The sequence below is a fragment of the Eptesicus fuscus genome, chromosome 5 (genome assembly GCF_027574615.1).
Source record: "Eptesicus fuscus isolate TK198812 chromosome 5, DD_ASM_mEF_20220401, whole genome shotgun sequence".
Classification (NCBI taxonomy): domain Eukaryota; kingdom Metazoa; phylum Chordata; class Mammalia; order Chiroptera; family Vespertilionidae; genus Eptesicus; species Eptesicus fuscus.
The window spans coordinates 64147287-64163473 of record NC_072477.1 but is presented as its reverse complement, the minus strand read 5'-3'; the positions used below and the strand labels follow the sequence as shown (position 1 = coordinate 64163473).

The 16187-nt window shown below is 48.8% G+C and overlaps 1 protein-coding gene across 2 annotated transcripts in view; it reads left to right on the top strand.

Moving 5' to 3' along the window:
* TMEM62 (transmembrane protein 62) overlaps positions 1-16187 on the top strand; it is a 50732-nt gene that overhangs the window by 13945 nt on the left and 20600 nt on the right. For both annotated transcript variants that reach the window (XM_054716303.1, XM_054716304.1), the window contains one exon: positions 9640-9795. In XM_054716303.1, coding sequence (XP_054572278.1) covers positions 9640-9795 — 156 coding nt within the window. The remainder of the gene's footprint in view (positions 1-9639; positions 9796-16187) is intronic.

Genomic DNA, 16187 nt, shown 5'->3' with positions numbered 1-16187 from the left:
TCTTATTGCTATCGTGGGTAATCCCAATTAAGGAAAAACTTGTGATATTTCTGTTTTTGAAGTAATTTGTGTACCTGGCAATCTTTGTTGTTGTGCAAAAACTTTTTACAACAGTTATGTTTGCTGTCACTATGTTATGTTGGATTTTCAAGACACATCCATTAGGAAATAGTTCTCAAACTCTAGTATGCATAAGAATTATGGAGGATCTTATTAAAAACTAGAGGTGCACGGGGATAGCGGGGGCTCCCTCAGCCCGGCCTGCACCCTTTCCAATCCAGAATCCCTTGGGGGATGTCCGACTGCAAGTGTGGGATCGGGCCTAAACCGGCAGTTGGACATCACTCTCACAATTTGTGACCTCTGGCTCTTAACCGCTCACCTGCCTGCCTGCCTGATCGCCCCTAACCACTCTGCCTGTCTACCTGATTGCCTCTAACTGCTCTCCCCTGCCAGCCTGATCGCCTCTAACTGCTCTCCCCTGCTGGCCTGATCGCCCCTAACGGCTCCCCTGCCAGCCTGATTGCCCCTAACCGCCTCTGCCTCAGCCCCCGCCACTGTGGCTTTGTCCGGAAGGACAACTGGAAGATGTCCGGTCGAACCAGTCTAATTAGCATATTACCCTTTTATTAGTATAGATTAGTCAGCTCAGACAGCCATAACAAAATATCATAAATTTGTGTGGCTTAAACAACAGAATATATTTTTCTCATAGTTCTGGAGGCTGGAATTTGGGGTCAGGGTACCAGCATAGCATCTTCCCATACACCAGAAAGTAGTGGATCGATTGCCAATCAGGGCACATGCCCAGGTTGCAGATTCAATACCCAGTCCAGTGAGTGCAGGAAACAATGGAACAATGTTTCTCTCTCTCTCCCTCCTTCTCTCTGAGATCAATTAAAATGAATGATAAATAATGTTCTCTAAGTATGGTTTTAACAGGAAACACTTTAGTGATTTATGAAGTGAAAAACTCATTATAACATATATACAGCATGACCCCATTTAAAAAAATATTTATTGATTTCAGAGGAAGGGAGAGGAGAGAGAGATAGAAACATCAATGATGAGAATCATTGATCAGCTGCCTCCTGCACGCCCCTGCTGAGGATCAAGTCTGAAATTTGACCAGGAATAATATCATGACCTCCTCGTTCATAGATTGATGCTAAACCACTGAGCCCCACCAGCTGGGCCAATACCAGGCACATGAGGTATTTTGGCAAGATCTCACTCCTAGGCAAAAGTCTAAAATTGCCCAAACTCATCTGCAGCTAGGTTTCTGGACATGAATTCGTTTCTGCCGATTGGATGCACTTGCACAATATTCTGAAGGCAGAAGTGGGGCAGAGGCATCTTCCCACAGTTTGGGCTGTTTGCTGCTGGTGATCATGTTTGCAGAGATGTGGAGGTTTTCTGCAGGGAATCCAGGCTGTGCACAGGCAGTGGTGGCAGAGGCAGTGCCCAGTGACCTGTTTTGTGGGAGCTGGAGGGCACTTGTGGGGGCAGCAGTTTCCTGATCCCCGGGTCACAGCTGTGCCAGAGTGTCCTAGAATTCAGTTGTGGCTGAGGGGGCAGCTCCTCCTGCTGGGGAGGGAGTCTTTCCTGGGGACCCAGCCTAATACCCACTCTTGCAGCTTTCCAATGATTTCCCAAGCACCAGTTCCCTGTGCTAAATTCTTTCCTGCCTAAAATAGCAAAGATCTAAAAGCATTTTGGATCCTCTACTTTCAACGAAAACAATGCTGCACAGGGTCAGGTCTGAGAAGTGGGTGAGGTGTTGCGGAAGGCTCCCTTCTTTGAGTCTCAGCTTCCTCTTCTTCGTTCTATGTTATGTTGAAGAAATATTTGTATGAGTTTGGCACCACAAGTTATTTTTATTCATTATTCCATTTATTTTTTCATTGGTTAGTTCAGCTATAGTTTATTTGTGTGGGCACCTCCATACACTTGGTGGACTGATGCCTGTTTTGCACACTCGTCACTACCAGGGCACTTTGGAACTTGAGGTTAAAGATTATCTGTTCATAGTTACTGAAGACCATGGCAGCTGTGTTTCCTGAAGATGGCCACAGCATTTCCCATCCCTCCTGTGGCCTTGCCACTTTCTGCCACATCCTCTCTCTTGAAGTGGGGCTGACCTCTGAATTCCAAGGCCAAGGCCAAAAAGGCAGGGGGCTGCAGCCCCGCCTACCCCACCAAGGTTTCCAGCTCCGGCTCTGCCCACACCGCTCGGGGCTCTGACTGGCATGGGGCCTTGCCCTCCTAGCTCGCTTCCCCTCCTGTCTGCCGCCCAGTGCCTCGCTGCATATCATGGCCCACCTGCTGGTGCTGCTGGGCCCAGCAGGCGGGGTAAGAGCCCATATCGGGCCTCACACCTCCTGGCTCCTGAGTACCACTGCCCCCTGCACTCTGTGGCCCTGATTCCTGCCTCTGTTCTGATTGGGGCCAGACGCCCAGGTGCTGTGCGTGGCCCGCAGGGACTGCTGTGGCCACCAGGAAAGCCTCCCCAGCCCATCCCTGACTCCAGCACCCTGATCCTGGGTCCACTTCCACCAAAGGAGAGCTTTGCCCGCGCAGCTGCCCGAGACTGAGACTGAGCAACTCCAAGGTCCCTGGACCCCAAATTTCTGTCAGCCAAGGTGGTTGGCCAGCTGGCCTTGCCCTGATCGGGGTGTTGGGGACAATCCAGCCCAGATCAGGCAGTTCACTGGCCTCAGTGGGTGTCATAGTGACTGGTCGTTAGGTCGTTATGGTCGTGATGGCATTACGGTCTCTGGCTTTTTATATATATAGAAAGTTGTATCTATCTATCCATATATATATGTATTATATATATGGATAGATAGATACAACTTTCTAGGCCTTACCTCTAGAGATTTTGATTGTGTTGGTCTGGGTTAGGATCCAATAAAATGCATATTTTAAAAGCATACCAGGGCCCTAGCTGGTTTGACTCAGTGGATAAAGCGTTGGCCTGCGGATTGAAGGGTCCTGGGTTTGATTCCAGTCAAGGGCTCATGCCTAGGTTGCGGGCTCGATCCCCAGATGTTTTTGTTTTTCTCTCCCTCTCCCTTCCTCTCTGAAATCAATAAAAAAAATCCTATCTAATAAAAGAGTAATATGCAAATTAACCATCACTCCACTACACCCTCCAGCCATGCCCACCAGCCAATCAGGAGCGAATATGCAAATAAACCCAACCAAGATGGCTACGGCCACAGAGAGCAGGAGGGAGGCTTGGGTTTCCCTGGAAATGGAGGAAGCCGAGCTTTCCGCCTGCCCTTGCCGGTCTAGGCCTCCACTCAAGGCTACAAAGTTTCAATGATAGAAGATACATAAATCCAAATAGAAATGACGGCAGCCACGGAGCTGGAAAGAGCGGGAGGCTGGGTTTGCCTCGGGCGATGGAGGAAGCCAAGCTTTCTGCACACCCTGGCGAGCCCAGGCCTCCGCTTAAGGCTACAAAGTTTCAGTGATAGAAGATACATAAATCCCAACAAAATGGCTGCCGCCATGGAGCAAGCAGAAGGCTTGGCTCCGCCCCAGGCTACAAAGTTTCAATTATAGAAGATAAATAAACCCCAGATACCAGGGCCTCCGCTTGGGTCACCAGGGGGCGTGACCAGCCTGCAAACCACCACAGGCCCCTCGCCCAGTCTGCCCCATACCCCAAGGGAACCCCCACCCAGATCTGGGACATCCTTCAGGGCAAACCAGCCAGCCCCTACCCGTGCACCAGGCCTCTATCCTATCTAATAAAAGAGTAATATGCAAATTGACCATACATCCGCCACACCCACCAGCCAATCAGGAGCTAATATGCAAATAAACCCAACCAAGATGGCTACTGCCACAGAGAACAGGAGGGAGGCTTGGGTTTCCCCAGCAATGGAGGAAGCCAGGCTTTCTGCCAGCCCTTGCTGGCCTTGACCGGGAGTCTGTCCATTGAAGCCAGCTGGGGGTCCCCTGCGGGCGATCAGAATGAGCTGGGGGTCCCTGCCCAGGGCTTGAGCCTCGGCCAGAGGCTTGTGGCCTTGACCGGGGTGAAGCCAGCTATCGGAGCCAGCTGGGGTCCTCTGCAGGCGATCAGAGAGAGCTTCGGGTCCCTGCCCAGGGCCCAAGCCTTGGCCAGAGGCTTGTGGCCTTGGTTGGGGGCAGAGCCAGGCGATCGGAGCCAGCTGGGGGTCCCCTGCGGGAAATCGGAGCCAGCTTGGGGTCCCCTGTAGGCGATCAGAACGAGCTGGGGGTCCCTGCCCAGGGCCCGAGCCTCGGCCAGAGGCTTGTGGCCTTGGCCAAGGGCAGAGCCTGGCAATCGGAGCCAGCTGGGGTCCCCTGCAGGTGATCGGAGTGAGCTGGGAGTCCCTGCCCAGGGCCCGAGCCTCAGCCAGAGGCTTGCAGCCTTGGCTGGGGCGAAGCCGGGCGATCAGAGCCAGCTGGGGTCCCCTGAAGGCGATCTGAGCGAGCTGGGGGTCCCTACCCAGGGCCCGAGCCTCGGCCAGAGGCTTGCGGCCTTGGCCTGGGGCGGAGCCGGGTGATTGGAGCCAGCTGGGGTCCCCTGTGGGCGATTGGAGCGAGCTGGGAGTCCCCTGCGGACGATCAGAGCGAGCTGGGGGTCCCTGTCCAGGGCCCGAGCTTCGGCCAGAGGCTTGTTACCTTGGTCTGGGGTGGAGCGGGTGATCGGAGCGAGCTGGGAATCCCCTGCGGGTGATCAGAGTGAGCTGCGGGTTCCTGCCCAGGGCCTGAGCCTCGGCCAGAGGCTTGCAGCCTTGGCCAGTGGTGTGTGTGTGGGGGGCGGATCTGGGCAATTGGAGCCAGCTGAGGTCCCCTGCCCAGGGCTGGAGGCTTTAGGCCTTGGCAGAGGTGGAGCCAACGATTGGAGGGAACTGGGGTGGCCCCTGCCCACTCCCCGAGGCTTAAGGCCTTGGCAGGGGTGTAACCGGAATCGGAGGAGATAGATGTGAACTACAGAGGAAACATCTTTTCTGACCACTCATTGGCTAAGCTCCCTGTATGCCACTGGTAATATTCTTAGTAACTTGGGTATAAGAATCCAAAAAGGGCAAACCAGCCAGCCCCCACCCATGCACCAGGCCTCTATCCTATCTAATAAAAGAGTAATATGCAAATTGACCATACATCCGCCACACCCACCAGCCAATCAGGAGCTAATATGCAAATAAACCCAACCAAGATGGCTACTGCCACAGAGAACAGGAGGGAGGCTTGGGTTTCCCCAGCAATGGAGGAAGCCAGGCTTTCTGCCAGCCCTTGCTGGCCTTGACCGGGAGTCTGTCCATTGAAGCCAGCTGGGGGTCCCCTGCGGGCGATCAGAATGAGCTGGGGGTCCCTACCCAGGGCCTGAGCCTCGGCCAGAGCTAGGGCTTTTCCACCACACTCCTGGGGGAAAAAACGAAGGTCTGCTGCTGGAGGGCTAAGAAATGTCATAACCTGCCCTAGGCAGTTTGGCTCAGTGGATAATGCCTAGGTTTGCCAACCGCAGGGTCCGGTTTAGGTTCTGAATCAAGGGCATGTACCTAAGTTGCAGGCTCCTCCCTGGCTGGGGCCCAGGTCAGGGCTCATGCAGGAGGCAACCAATCAAAGTGTTCCTCTCACTTTGATGTTTCTCTCTGTCTTTCCCTTTCTCTTCCACATTCTCTAAAAATCAATGGAAACATATCCTCAGGTGAGGATAAAAAAAAGAAAGAAAGAAATGTCATATCCTCTGAAAGACACATCTTGAAAATGCCTAAAGAAAGTTGTCATTTTTTCATGGTGAAGGGACCGGAGTCCGTGTTGATGAAAACACCTTGGTGGCTGTGGTGACTGGCAGTGGCTGCAGCAGTGGGGTGATGGGGCTGGTGCCTTTCTCTGATCAGCCCGGTCGTCTCCCACAAAGGGAGGCCAGACTGCGGTAGGACATCCCCTGAGGGCTCCCAGTATGTGAGAGGGGGCAGGCTGGGCTGAGGGGAACCCCCCCCCCCCACAGTGCATGAATTTTGTGCACCGGGCCCCTAGTCCTATCTAATAAAAGAGTAATATGCAGATTGACCATCACTCCAACACACAAGATGGCTGCCCCCATGTGGACACAAGATGGTCACCACAAGATGGCCAGCAGAGGTGGGCAGTTGGGAGGGACCAGGCCTGCAAGGGAGGGTAGTTGGGGGCAATCAAGCCTGCAGGGGAGGGCAGTTAGGGGTGACCAAGCTGGCAGAGGAGGGAGTTTGGGGGGGACCAGGCCTGCAGGGAAGGGCAGTTGTGGGGGACCCAGGCCTGCAGGGGAGAGCAGTTGGGGGGGACCAGGCCTGCAGGGGAGGGCAGTTAGGGGTGACCAGGCCTGCAGGGGAGGGCAGTTAGGGGCAAACAGGCTGGCAGGGGAGCAGTCAGGCATCAATCAGGCTGGTAGGGGAGTGGTTAGGGGGTGATCAGGCTGGCAGGCAGAAGCGGTTAGGGGCAGTTAGGAAGGCAGGCAGGTGAGCAGTTGGGAGCCAGCAGTCCTGGATTGTGAGAGGGATGTCCGACTGCCCGTTTAGGTCCGATCCCACCAGGATCAGGCCTAAACGGGCAGTCGGACATCCCTCGAGGGGTCCCAGATTGGAGAGGGTGCAGGCTGGGCTGAGAGACACCCCCCCTCGCCATGCACGAATTTCGTGCACCAGGCCTCTAGTAAATAAATAAATAAATAAATAAATAAATAAATAAATAAAAGCTGTTGAGCAAAAATATGTTACTTAAAAAATAAGTAAGTTAATACATAAATCTTATATAATAAAAGGCTAATATGCAAATCGACTGAATGGTGGAATGACCAGTCGCTATGACACACACTGACCACCAGGGAAAAGACGCTCAACACAGGCGCTGGCCCCTGATGGTCAGTGCACTCCCACAGGGGGAGTGCTGCTCAGCCAGAAGCTGGGTTCACGACTGGTGAGCACAGTGGCAGTGGTGGGAGTCTCTCCTGCCTCCGCAGCAGCGCTAAGGATGACCGACTGCCAGCTTAGGCCCACTCCCAGACTGTGAGAGGGCGTAGGAGTGCACGAATTTCGTGCACTGGGCCTCCAGTAAATAAATAAACAAACAAATAAATAAAAGCATACCAGGCGCGCTATGGACCAAACTTTGAGAAACACTAGGACCAGCCCTGGTGGGATAGCTCAGTTGGTTAGAGCATCATCCCGATATGCCAAGGTTGTGGATTCGATCTCCAATCAGGGTACATACAAAAAGCAACCAATGAATACATAAAATCAATAAAATTTTAAGAGAGAAAGAAAAACACTATGACTAGAAATATGTCATTTAATTTATTTTATTTAATTTTTTTTAATATATGTATTTTTTATTGATTTCAGAGTAAAGGAAAGGGAGAGAGAGAGAGAAACATCAGTGATGAGAGAGAATCATTGATTGGCTGCCTTCTGCATGCCCCACACTGAGGATGGAGCTGCAACCCAGGCATGTGCCCTGACTGGGAATCAAACTGTGACCTCCTGGTTCATAAACGATACTCAGCCACTGAACCACGCCGGCTGGGCTTTAATTTAATTATTAATTTTTATTTTTAATTGATTTTTAGAGAGAGAGGAAAGGAGAGAAGAGAAACATTTGTGTGAGAGCAAAACAGATTGGTTGCCTCCTGTAAACCCCCTACCTGGGATTGAGCCCGAAATTCCGGCATGTGTCCTGACCAGGAATCGAATGGGTAACCTTTCAGTGCATGGGATAATGCCCAACCAACTGAGCCACACTGGCCAGGGCTCCCCTGAATTTTATATCCACATTTCTAGTTATAGCTACAAGAGTTAGTGATTTAAGTTCTTCAAATAGATGATAATTGGTTTTGTTAAGGTTAATGTCTTCCTAAGAAGAAACATAACTTATCAAAAGCATACAGTATAATTAAATATAGAAAGAGAACTAAATATATTATAATTTTGATAATAACATTTAAGTGCACTAGTTTAAGTATCGATGAGTATCACTTCATTGTTTAACTATTATCAATTGCTGTTTATTAAGATTCAGTGCTCTGCAGATATTATGTACCCAATAAATATTTGCTGAGCTGAATATGTTTTCTTTCCATTTTTTAATATCTACATTAATTAAGAAGCACCTTTACATTGTAGTTGGTACTTACTCATTTTAGTTGGCGTTTGTAGAATCTGGGTAAAAGCTACGCTTGAAGCCTGTAATTAGTTGGCTACTGGCTACTATAATTACTTTGAGTCTTATAAGACCTGTCTTTTCATGACTGTAAGGCTGTGGGCTGGGCTGGAATTGCCTTGTTCCTAATCCTTGATCGGGCTCTTTATTTAAGTGATATTAATTATGAAACCTTTTTTTCCTCTTCCCACCTGCTCTCCTGTGTTCTAACCCTGGGGTTTTATTTGGAGTTTTACTGAAAGTATCTAACTTTTACCTGCCCTTACTAGACATTTAAGTTGTACTAGTAAAATAGTTTTTAAAAATAGTATATTAGTAATATAAGGCCAGGCTTTGTTGTAGATGCAAATAAACGTGTGGCTTAACACAACAGATGGCTATTTTTTCATTTGTATAAAGCTGGTATGAGTCAGGCAACTCTCTTCTAGAGGGTGACAGGGATTCAGACTTCCTCCATCTTTAAAGGCCACTATTTCAACACCTCAATTCTAGTACTTTGGACCAGAAGTGTGATATGTGTCACTTCTGTTCACAGCCCATTGGTCAGAACTAGTCACATGGTCCCAACCTAATACCGGGGAGACTGGGAAATGCAGGGGAGCACATGGAGTATTTGGTGAACATTCTTGTTTCTGCCATAGTTAATTATTTCTCAGTTCTGAAAGTTAGAAAATGCAAAACTGGTTATTCCTTTTCGTTGTTGTTGTTGTTAATCCTCACCCGAGGATATTTTTTCATTGATTTTTAGAGAGAGAGGAAGGAAGGGAGAGAGACTAAGAGAGAGAAACATCTATGTGAGAGAGACACATCGATTGCTTTCCCTCTGTACTCACCCCAACCTGGGGCTGGGGATTGGGCCTGCAACCAAGGTACATGCCCTTGACCAGAACTGAACACGAACCCTTTGGTCCATGGGCCGATGCTCTATCCATGAAACAAACGAGCTAGGGCAAAACTGGTTATTCTATAACTTTCATTGTGCATTTAGAAAATCAAGACAACTTAACTTTTGTTAATTTCTTTGAAATTATAGAAATAAAGATTTAAAAGACAAGTGAAAGTTTTCTAATTGTGTTTATTTTAATATTTTATGTAGCATTGTTGATGGTGTGAAGAATGTCAGATATTAAGCTTAAGATGAATATCTCAGGTTCAAAATGAATTAATTCAACAAGCATTTATTTAAAAATTAAAAAATCATTTAAAAATTAAAGAGTGTATGCTATGTACCAGACATTTATCAAGGCATAGTTAAATTCATTGCTTCAGTCAAATCCCAATTGTGACAAATGTGAAGTATAAAGTGATAGAGGTCAGAGAAGAAGACAAAAACAATATTATTGACTCTGCATTCAAATTCATGATCTCAAGATGTATATTTTTATATTTTTACATTTGTTCTGTTTATGACCTTCATGCCTCTTAAAATGTGAAGTGACTAATTGCCTTATGTCCTCTGTTCTCTAGGTACCGCATCTTTGCTTTTGATCATGACCTCTTTAGCTTTTCAGATTTGATCTTTGGCGAGTGGCCTGTGATTCTTATCACCAATCCTAAGTCGCTCCTCTATAGTTCTCCTAAACATGAACCACTAGAAAGACTCCTTCACTCAACACACATCAGGTATGTAGAAAATTTTCAGAATTTTCTTTCAGTTTGATATTGATGGAGAATAAATCATTGTGACTGCATTCCCATATACAACTATGAGATGTCCTACTTTAGTTGTCTCAACAATCTAAACATTATGTAAAGACTAGAGGCCCAGTGCACGGGTGGGGTCCCTAGGCCTGGCCAGCGATTAGGACTGATTAGGGCCTGCCAGCCAGGGGGAGGGACAGGGCACGGGAGTTTGGCCACCAGCCCCAAGGAGGGAGCTGGCCTCGGCCCCCATGGGAAAGGGGCCACATCCACTGCCACCCAACCCGGCTCCCTGTCCCAGCCCGGGGCCCGGGGAGAAGGCAACGTGTCGCTGGGCAGGGCATGGAAGGAATGGATGCTGCCGCCCCACCACCGTGTGGTTCCCTGACTCCCCTACTCCTGCTTCCTTTGCCACCGTACTGCCACTGCAGCGGCTGGGTGGTGGGCCAGTCGGGGCCTGCCAGCTGGGGGAAGGGATGGGGCGTGGGAAGTTGGCCGCCGGCCCCAAGGAGAGAGCTGGCCCTCGGCCCCTCTGGGAAAGGGGCTGCATCTGCCACCACCACCCCCCCCCCCCCCCCCCCGGTGGCCCCGGCGGGGTTGGGAGAGGAGGCGACGGTCACCAGGCCGGGTGGAAGGAACCGATGCCGGATGCCAACACCACTCCGGCCATGGGAGGTTCGCTGTAGGAGCTCACTGACCAAGAGGGGGTAGCTCCTGTGTTGATCTTCTGCCCCCTGGTGGTCAGTGCACATCATAGCGACTGGTCAACCGATCATTTCAGTCGTAATGGTTGCTTAGGTTTTTATATATATACTAGAGGCCCGGTGCATGAAATTCGTGCACTTGTGGGAGAGGGTCCCCCAGCCTGGCCTGTGCCCTGTCACAGTGTGGAAGACCCGCGATCGATCACCCCAAAGAGGTAGGCCCTGCCCACCCATCCAGGGCTCCTCGATGGATTGCCCCAAAGAGGTAGGCTGGAGGTGGGGGTCCCATCTCCATGCCGTGCAGAGCCAGGAGGCAGGAACCCCAGGCAGGCCTTGCCAGGAGGAGGCAGGACTCCCAGGCAGGCTTCGTGTCGTGCATGCAGCATCAAGTCCAGCCCCATCCACCTGCGCGCGCCTGCTGTGTGCGCAGCCATCTTGTGACAGCATGAGGGCATCATGGCATGACAACTACTTAGGCTTTTATTAGTAAGGATACTAGAGGCCCAGTGCACGAAAATTCGTGCACTGGGGGTGGGGGGTTCCCTCAGCCCGGCCTGCCCCCTCTCACAGTCCAGGAGCCCTCAGGGGATGTCCGAGGGGAGCGGGCCTAAGCTGCAGTCTGGCCTCCCTCTGTGGGAGGCGACCGGGCTGATCACAGGAAGGCACCGCTCCCATCACCTCGCTGCTGCTGCCACTGCCAGCCGCGGTGGTTGCGAGTCCTGAGCCCCAAGCCTCGCAGCCGCCGGGGCTCATGGCAGCCTGAGCCCACAGCTGCCTAAATCCCGGGCTTTGCAGCCGCTGTGGCTTTGTCTGGATGGACGTTCGCCCTAATTAGCATATTACCCTTTTAATAGTATAGATAGACCAGTTGGTTACTGTTTCATTCCAATTCAGTTAAAAATATATTTTAGCCCTGGCCAGTGTGGGTCAGTTGGTTGGAGTGTCATCCCATATACCAAAAGGTTGCAAGTTCTATTTCTGGTCAGGGCACATACCCAGGTTGTAAGTTAGACTCCCAGTCTGGGTGTGTTTGGGAGGCAACCTATTGATGTATTTTTTTTTCTCTCTCTCCCTCCCTTCCTCTTTCTAAGAATCTCTCCCTCTCTTTCTCTCTCTCTTCCTCTCTGTCTCTCTCTCTCTCTCTCTCTCTTGATCTCTCTCTCTCTATGTGTGTGTATATATACATATACACACATATATACACACACACATATATGTATATATATATATATCATATATTTACTAGTATGCTGCTGAAAGTTTAAAAACTATCCAGAAACCCATAATTCTACCATTATTACTTTTGTGTATTTTATCCCACTTTTTTATCTGCATGTTGTTATATTGTTATAACTATACTAGAGGCCCATTGCATGATATTCGTGCAAGAATAGGCCTTCTTTCCCCTGGCTTCACTCCCAGCTGCCCGGGAGCTGGCAAGTCCCTGCTCCCTGGCAGCCCGGGAGCCAGCACCTCCTCGCTCCGGGGCCGCCTGGAGCCAGCAAGTCCTCACTTCTGTCTGGAGCACCACTCCAGTAGCTCCCTCTGCCGGCCCCCCTTCCCCTCATAGCAGGCTTCACTCCACTCGGCGCCTACATATGCAAATTAACCTCCATATTTGTTGAGTTAATTTGCATACTCACTCTGATTGGCTGTGGGCGTAGCGGAGTGATGGTTAATTTGCATGTTTCTCTTTTATTAGGTAAGAATATACATATTCTAGGGTTATTCTAAGATATTCCTTTGTATACTACTTAAAACAGTTATATTTTATATAAAAAATTTTTTTTCATTTTGCTACATAGCCTTCCAAAAAAGAAAAACCTATATAAACCTTATGGAATTAACCCTTTGCACCGCTTGCTTTTTTCTCGATTCCTTTATTCTACTTGGGATTTAATATTTTAAATACCCCAGATTTTACAAAGCGCGGCAGTAGAATAAAAAACTGGAGTTTCTTTTCATACAAACTTATTTATTTGAATTTTTTTATATTTCAAATTATTGATACATTCAATACAGTTCGACATACGAGCTGCTACCAATGCTAACCGTGTCGAGTCACACTCGACATCTGAGTGCAAAAGGTTAAATATTCCATTGCCATGTGAATGTGACTGTGAATTAAAGAGACTTATGAAACCTTTCTCAAACATAAAGGTACTCTTATAAATATATGTACTTTATTTTTAAGCATATTTTTATTGATTTCAGAGAGGAAGGAAGAGTGAGAGAGATAGAGACATCAATGATGAGAGAGAATCATTGGTTGGCTGCCTCCTGCATGCCCCCTACTGGGGATTGAGCCTGCATCCTGGGCATGTGCCCTTGACTGGAATCGATCCCTGGACCCCTCAGTCTGCAGGCTGATGCTGTATCCACTGAGCCAAACCAGCTAAGGTAATATATGTACTTTATGCTCTTTTAAATTTTATTTTGAAAAGTAATACAACCACCACCTTTGGAAAATAGGGTGTGGAATTATATGTGTATCCCCACCCTTCGCCAATAGAACTGTTATTAATGATTTTGAGTTTCCCTTAGTAGGCATTCTCTTTTAGGCATGTTTTTACATAGTTGTAATAATAGGGCACAATCTATTCTTTTTTTAAAAATGTATCAGGCTGACATCTATATATATAAAAGCCTAAGCGACCTTTACAACTGGTCACTATGATGTGCACTGACCACCAGGGGGCAGATGCTTAATGCAGAAGTGGCCCCCTGGTGGTCAGTGCTTTCCCACAGCCAACCTCCCATGGCCGTCCAGCCTCCCATGGTCCCTCCTCCCAGCTGGCTGGCCCCGATAAGCCCCAATGGGGACTAGGTGAGACGGCCCCCATGGCCCTGATCGCCGGCCAGGCTGAGGGACCCCACCCGTGCACTAATTCGTGCACCAGGCCTCTAGTTGGTTAATAAAAGTATACAGGTTTCAGGTATTCAATTCTACAATACATCATCTGTATATTGTATTGTGTGTTGACCACCCCAAGTCAAGTCTCCTTTTGGGCCCAGTCTATTCTAATTCCTGTATTTTTCTTTCAACAGATAAAATATGTCACAATTTATCTAACCATTTTTCTATCTGACTGTGAACTTTTAGATTTTTTCCCAATTTGGAGATAAGCCATCTGATGTATACAATCTTCCTTCATTTGAGTAATTTCTTTAGTGTTCTAGAAATGGGATTCTGAGTGAAAGAGTTTGAATTCCCGTATGACTGTTGATAAAGATTCCCCAATTACATTTTTTGTAACTAAAAATCATTATTTTTTTTAAAATTGTAGTAAAATATACATACATAAAATTTACCATTTAAACCATTTTTAGGTGTTAAAATTTAAGTGTTCAATTCAGTGGCATTAAGTACATTCATATTGCTGTGCAACTGTCACCACCACCCATCATCAGAACTTACATCTTCCAAAACTGAAACTCCTTACCCATCTACACTAATAAAAGAGAAACATGCAAATTAACCATCACTCTGCTACACCAAGCTACGCCCACCAGCCAATCAGTAGCGAGTATGCAAATTAATCTAACCAAGATGGTGGCCGGCCACAGAGCTGGAGCAAGCAGGAGGCTTGGGTTGCCCCAGCAATGGAGGGAGCCCAGCTTCCCTCCCGCCCTGGCCAGCCCTGGCCTCCGATCCAGGCTACTAAGTTTCAATTATAGAAGATAAATAAATCTCAACAAAAATGGCGGTGGCCACGGAGCTGGAGCAAGCAGGAGGCTTGGGTTGCCCCCGGCAATGGAGGAAGCCAAGCTTCCTGGCTGGCCCTGGCCTCTGCTCAAGGCTACAAAGTTTCAATTATAGAAGATAAATAAATCCTAGATACTTGCTTCTAGCCGGCCCTGGCCTCCGCTCAAGGAGGCGCTGAAAAAAAAAAGAAAAAGAAAAAAAGGAGGGGCTGGGACCTTGGGTTGCCCTGGGGGTGATCAGGCCAGGATGGGACAGCAGAGGCCATTGGGGGTAAGCAGACCAGCAGGGGGGCCAGTTGGGTCAGTTGGAGGTGATCAGGACAGCGCAGGGGAGAAGTTTGGAGTGAGCAGGTCAGCAGGGGGGCAGTTGGGGGTGAGCAGGCCAGCAGGGGGGCAGTTGGGGGCAAGCAGGCTGGCAGGCAGAGTGGTTAGGGGCAATCAGGCAGGCAGGCAGGCAGGTGAGTGGCTGGAGCCAGCAGTCCCGGATTGTGAGAGGGATGTCCGACTGCTGGTTTAGGCCTGATTCCTGTAAACCGGCAGTAGGACATCCTTTGAGGGGTCCCAGATTGGAGAGGGTGCAGGCCGGGCTGAGGAACTTGACTGGAATTTATCAATGCACGAATTTTGTGCACCGGGCCACTAGTTCAACAATAACTCGCTTATTACTACCTCCCTGTAGCCCCTGGCAATCAACATTCTACTGTCTCTATGAATTTGACTATTCTAAGTACCTCATATAAGTAGAGTTCTCTGTCCTTTTGTGACTGGCTTTTTACACTTAGCATAGTGTGTTTAAGGTTCTTATATGTTGTAGCATGTGTCAGAAATTCCTTCCTTCTCAATCCCGAATAATATTTCATTATATGGATACTAGAGGCCCGGTGCATGAAATTCATGCACTGGGGGGGGGGGCGCGGGGGGAACTGTCCCTCAGCCCAGCCTGCACCCTGTCTAATCTGGGATCCCTCGGAAGATGTCTAACTGCCGGAAGATGTCTAAACCAGCAGTCGGGACATCCCTCTCACAATCTGGGACTGCTGGCTCCTAACCACTCGCCTGCCTGGCTGCCTGATTGCCCCTAACCACTCTGCCTGACAGCCTGATAGCCCCCTAACCGCTCCCCTGCCAGCCTGATTGACACCTAACCATTCCCCTGCCGGCATGATTGACACCTAACTGCTCCCCTGCCAGCCCGATCACCCCCAACTGCCCTCCCCTGCAGACCAGGTCCCCCCCAACTGCTCTCTCCTGCAGGCCTGGTCGCCCCCAACTACCCTCCCCTGCCAACCCAATCACCCCCAACTGCCCTCCCCTGCCAGCCATCTTGTGGCAATGTGGGGGTGGCCATCTTGTGATGACGTGGGGGCCGCCATCTTGTGGCAGCCATCTTGTGACAACATGGGGGTGGCCATCTTGTGACGACATGGGGGCGCCCATCTTGTGACGAAGTGGGTGCGGCCCTCTTGTGACGCGAGGGTGTGAGGGTCAATTTGCATATTACCTCTTTATTATATAGGATGTTACATTTTGTTTATCCATTCATCCATAAATAGATACTTGTGCTTCCACTTTTGGGCAACTGTGAGCAATGCTTCTATAGCCTCAGTACAAATATCTGTTCGAAATCCTGCATTCAAAATTGTGCCACTATTTTGAAAGGTCTAATTTTGGGGGGTATATATCCAGAAGTGGAACTGCTGGATCACATGGTAATTATATGTTTAATTTTTCAAGGAACCACCATTCTGTTTTCCATAGTGGCTTTACCACTTCACATTCCCACCATCAGTGAATAAGGTACCCAATTACTTTTAAAAATGGGTACTAATTTATGTTATTAGATATTGTACTTTTAAAAAGATTTACTACTTAATCTGGAAAAAAATGGTATCAAGCTGTTTTAAGATATGTTTTTATCGCTAGTTAAGTAAAACATACATTTCTCAGTTTTCTTTTTATAGGAGC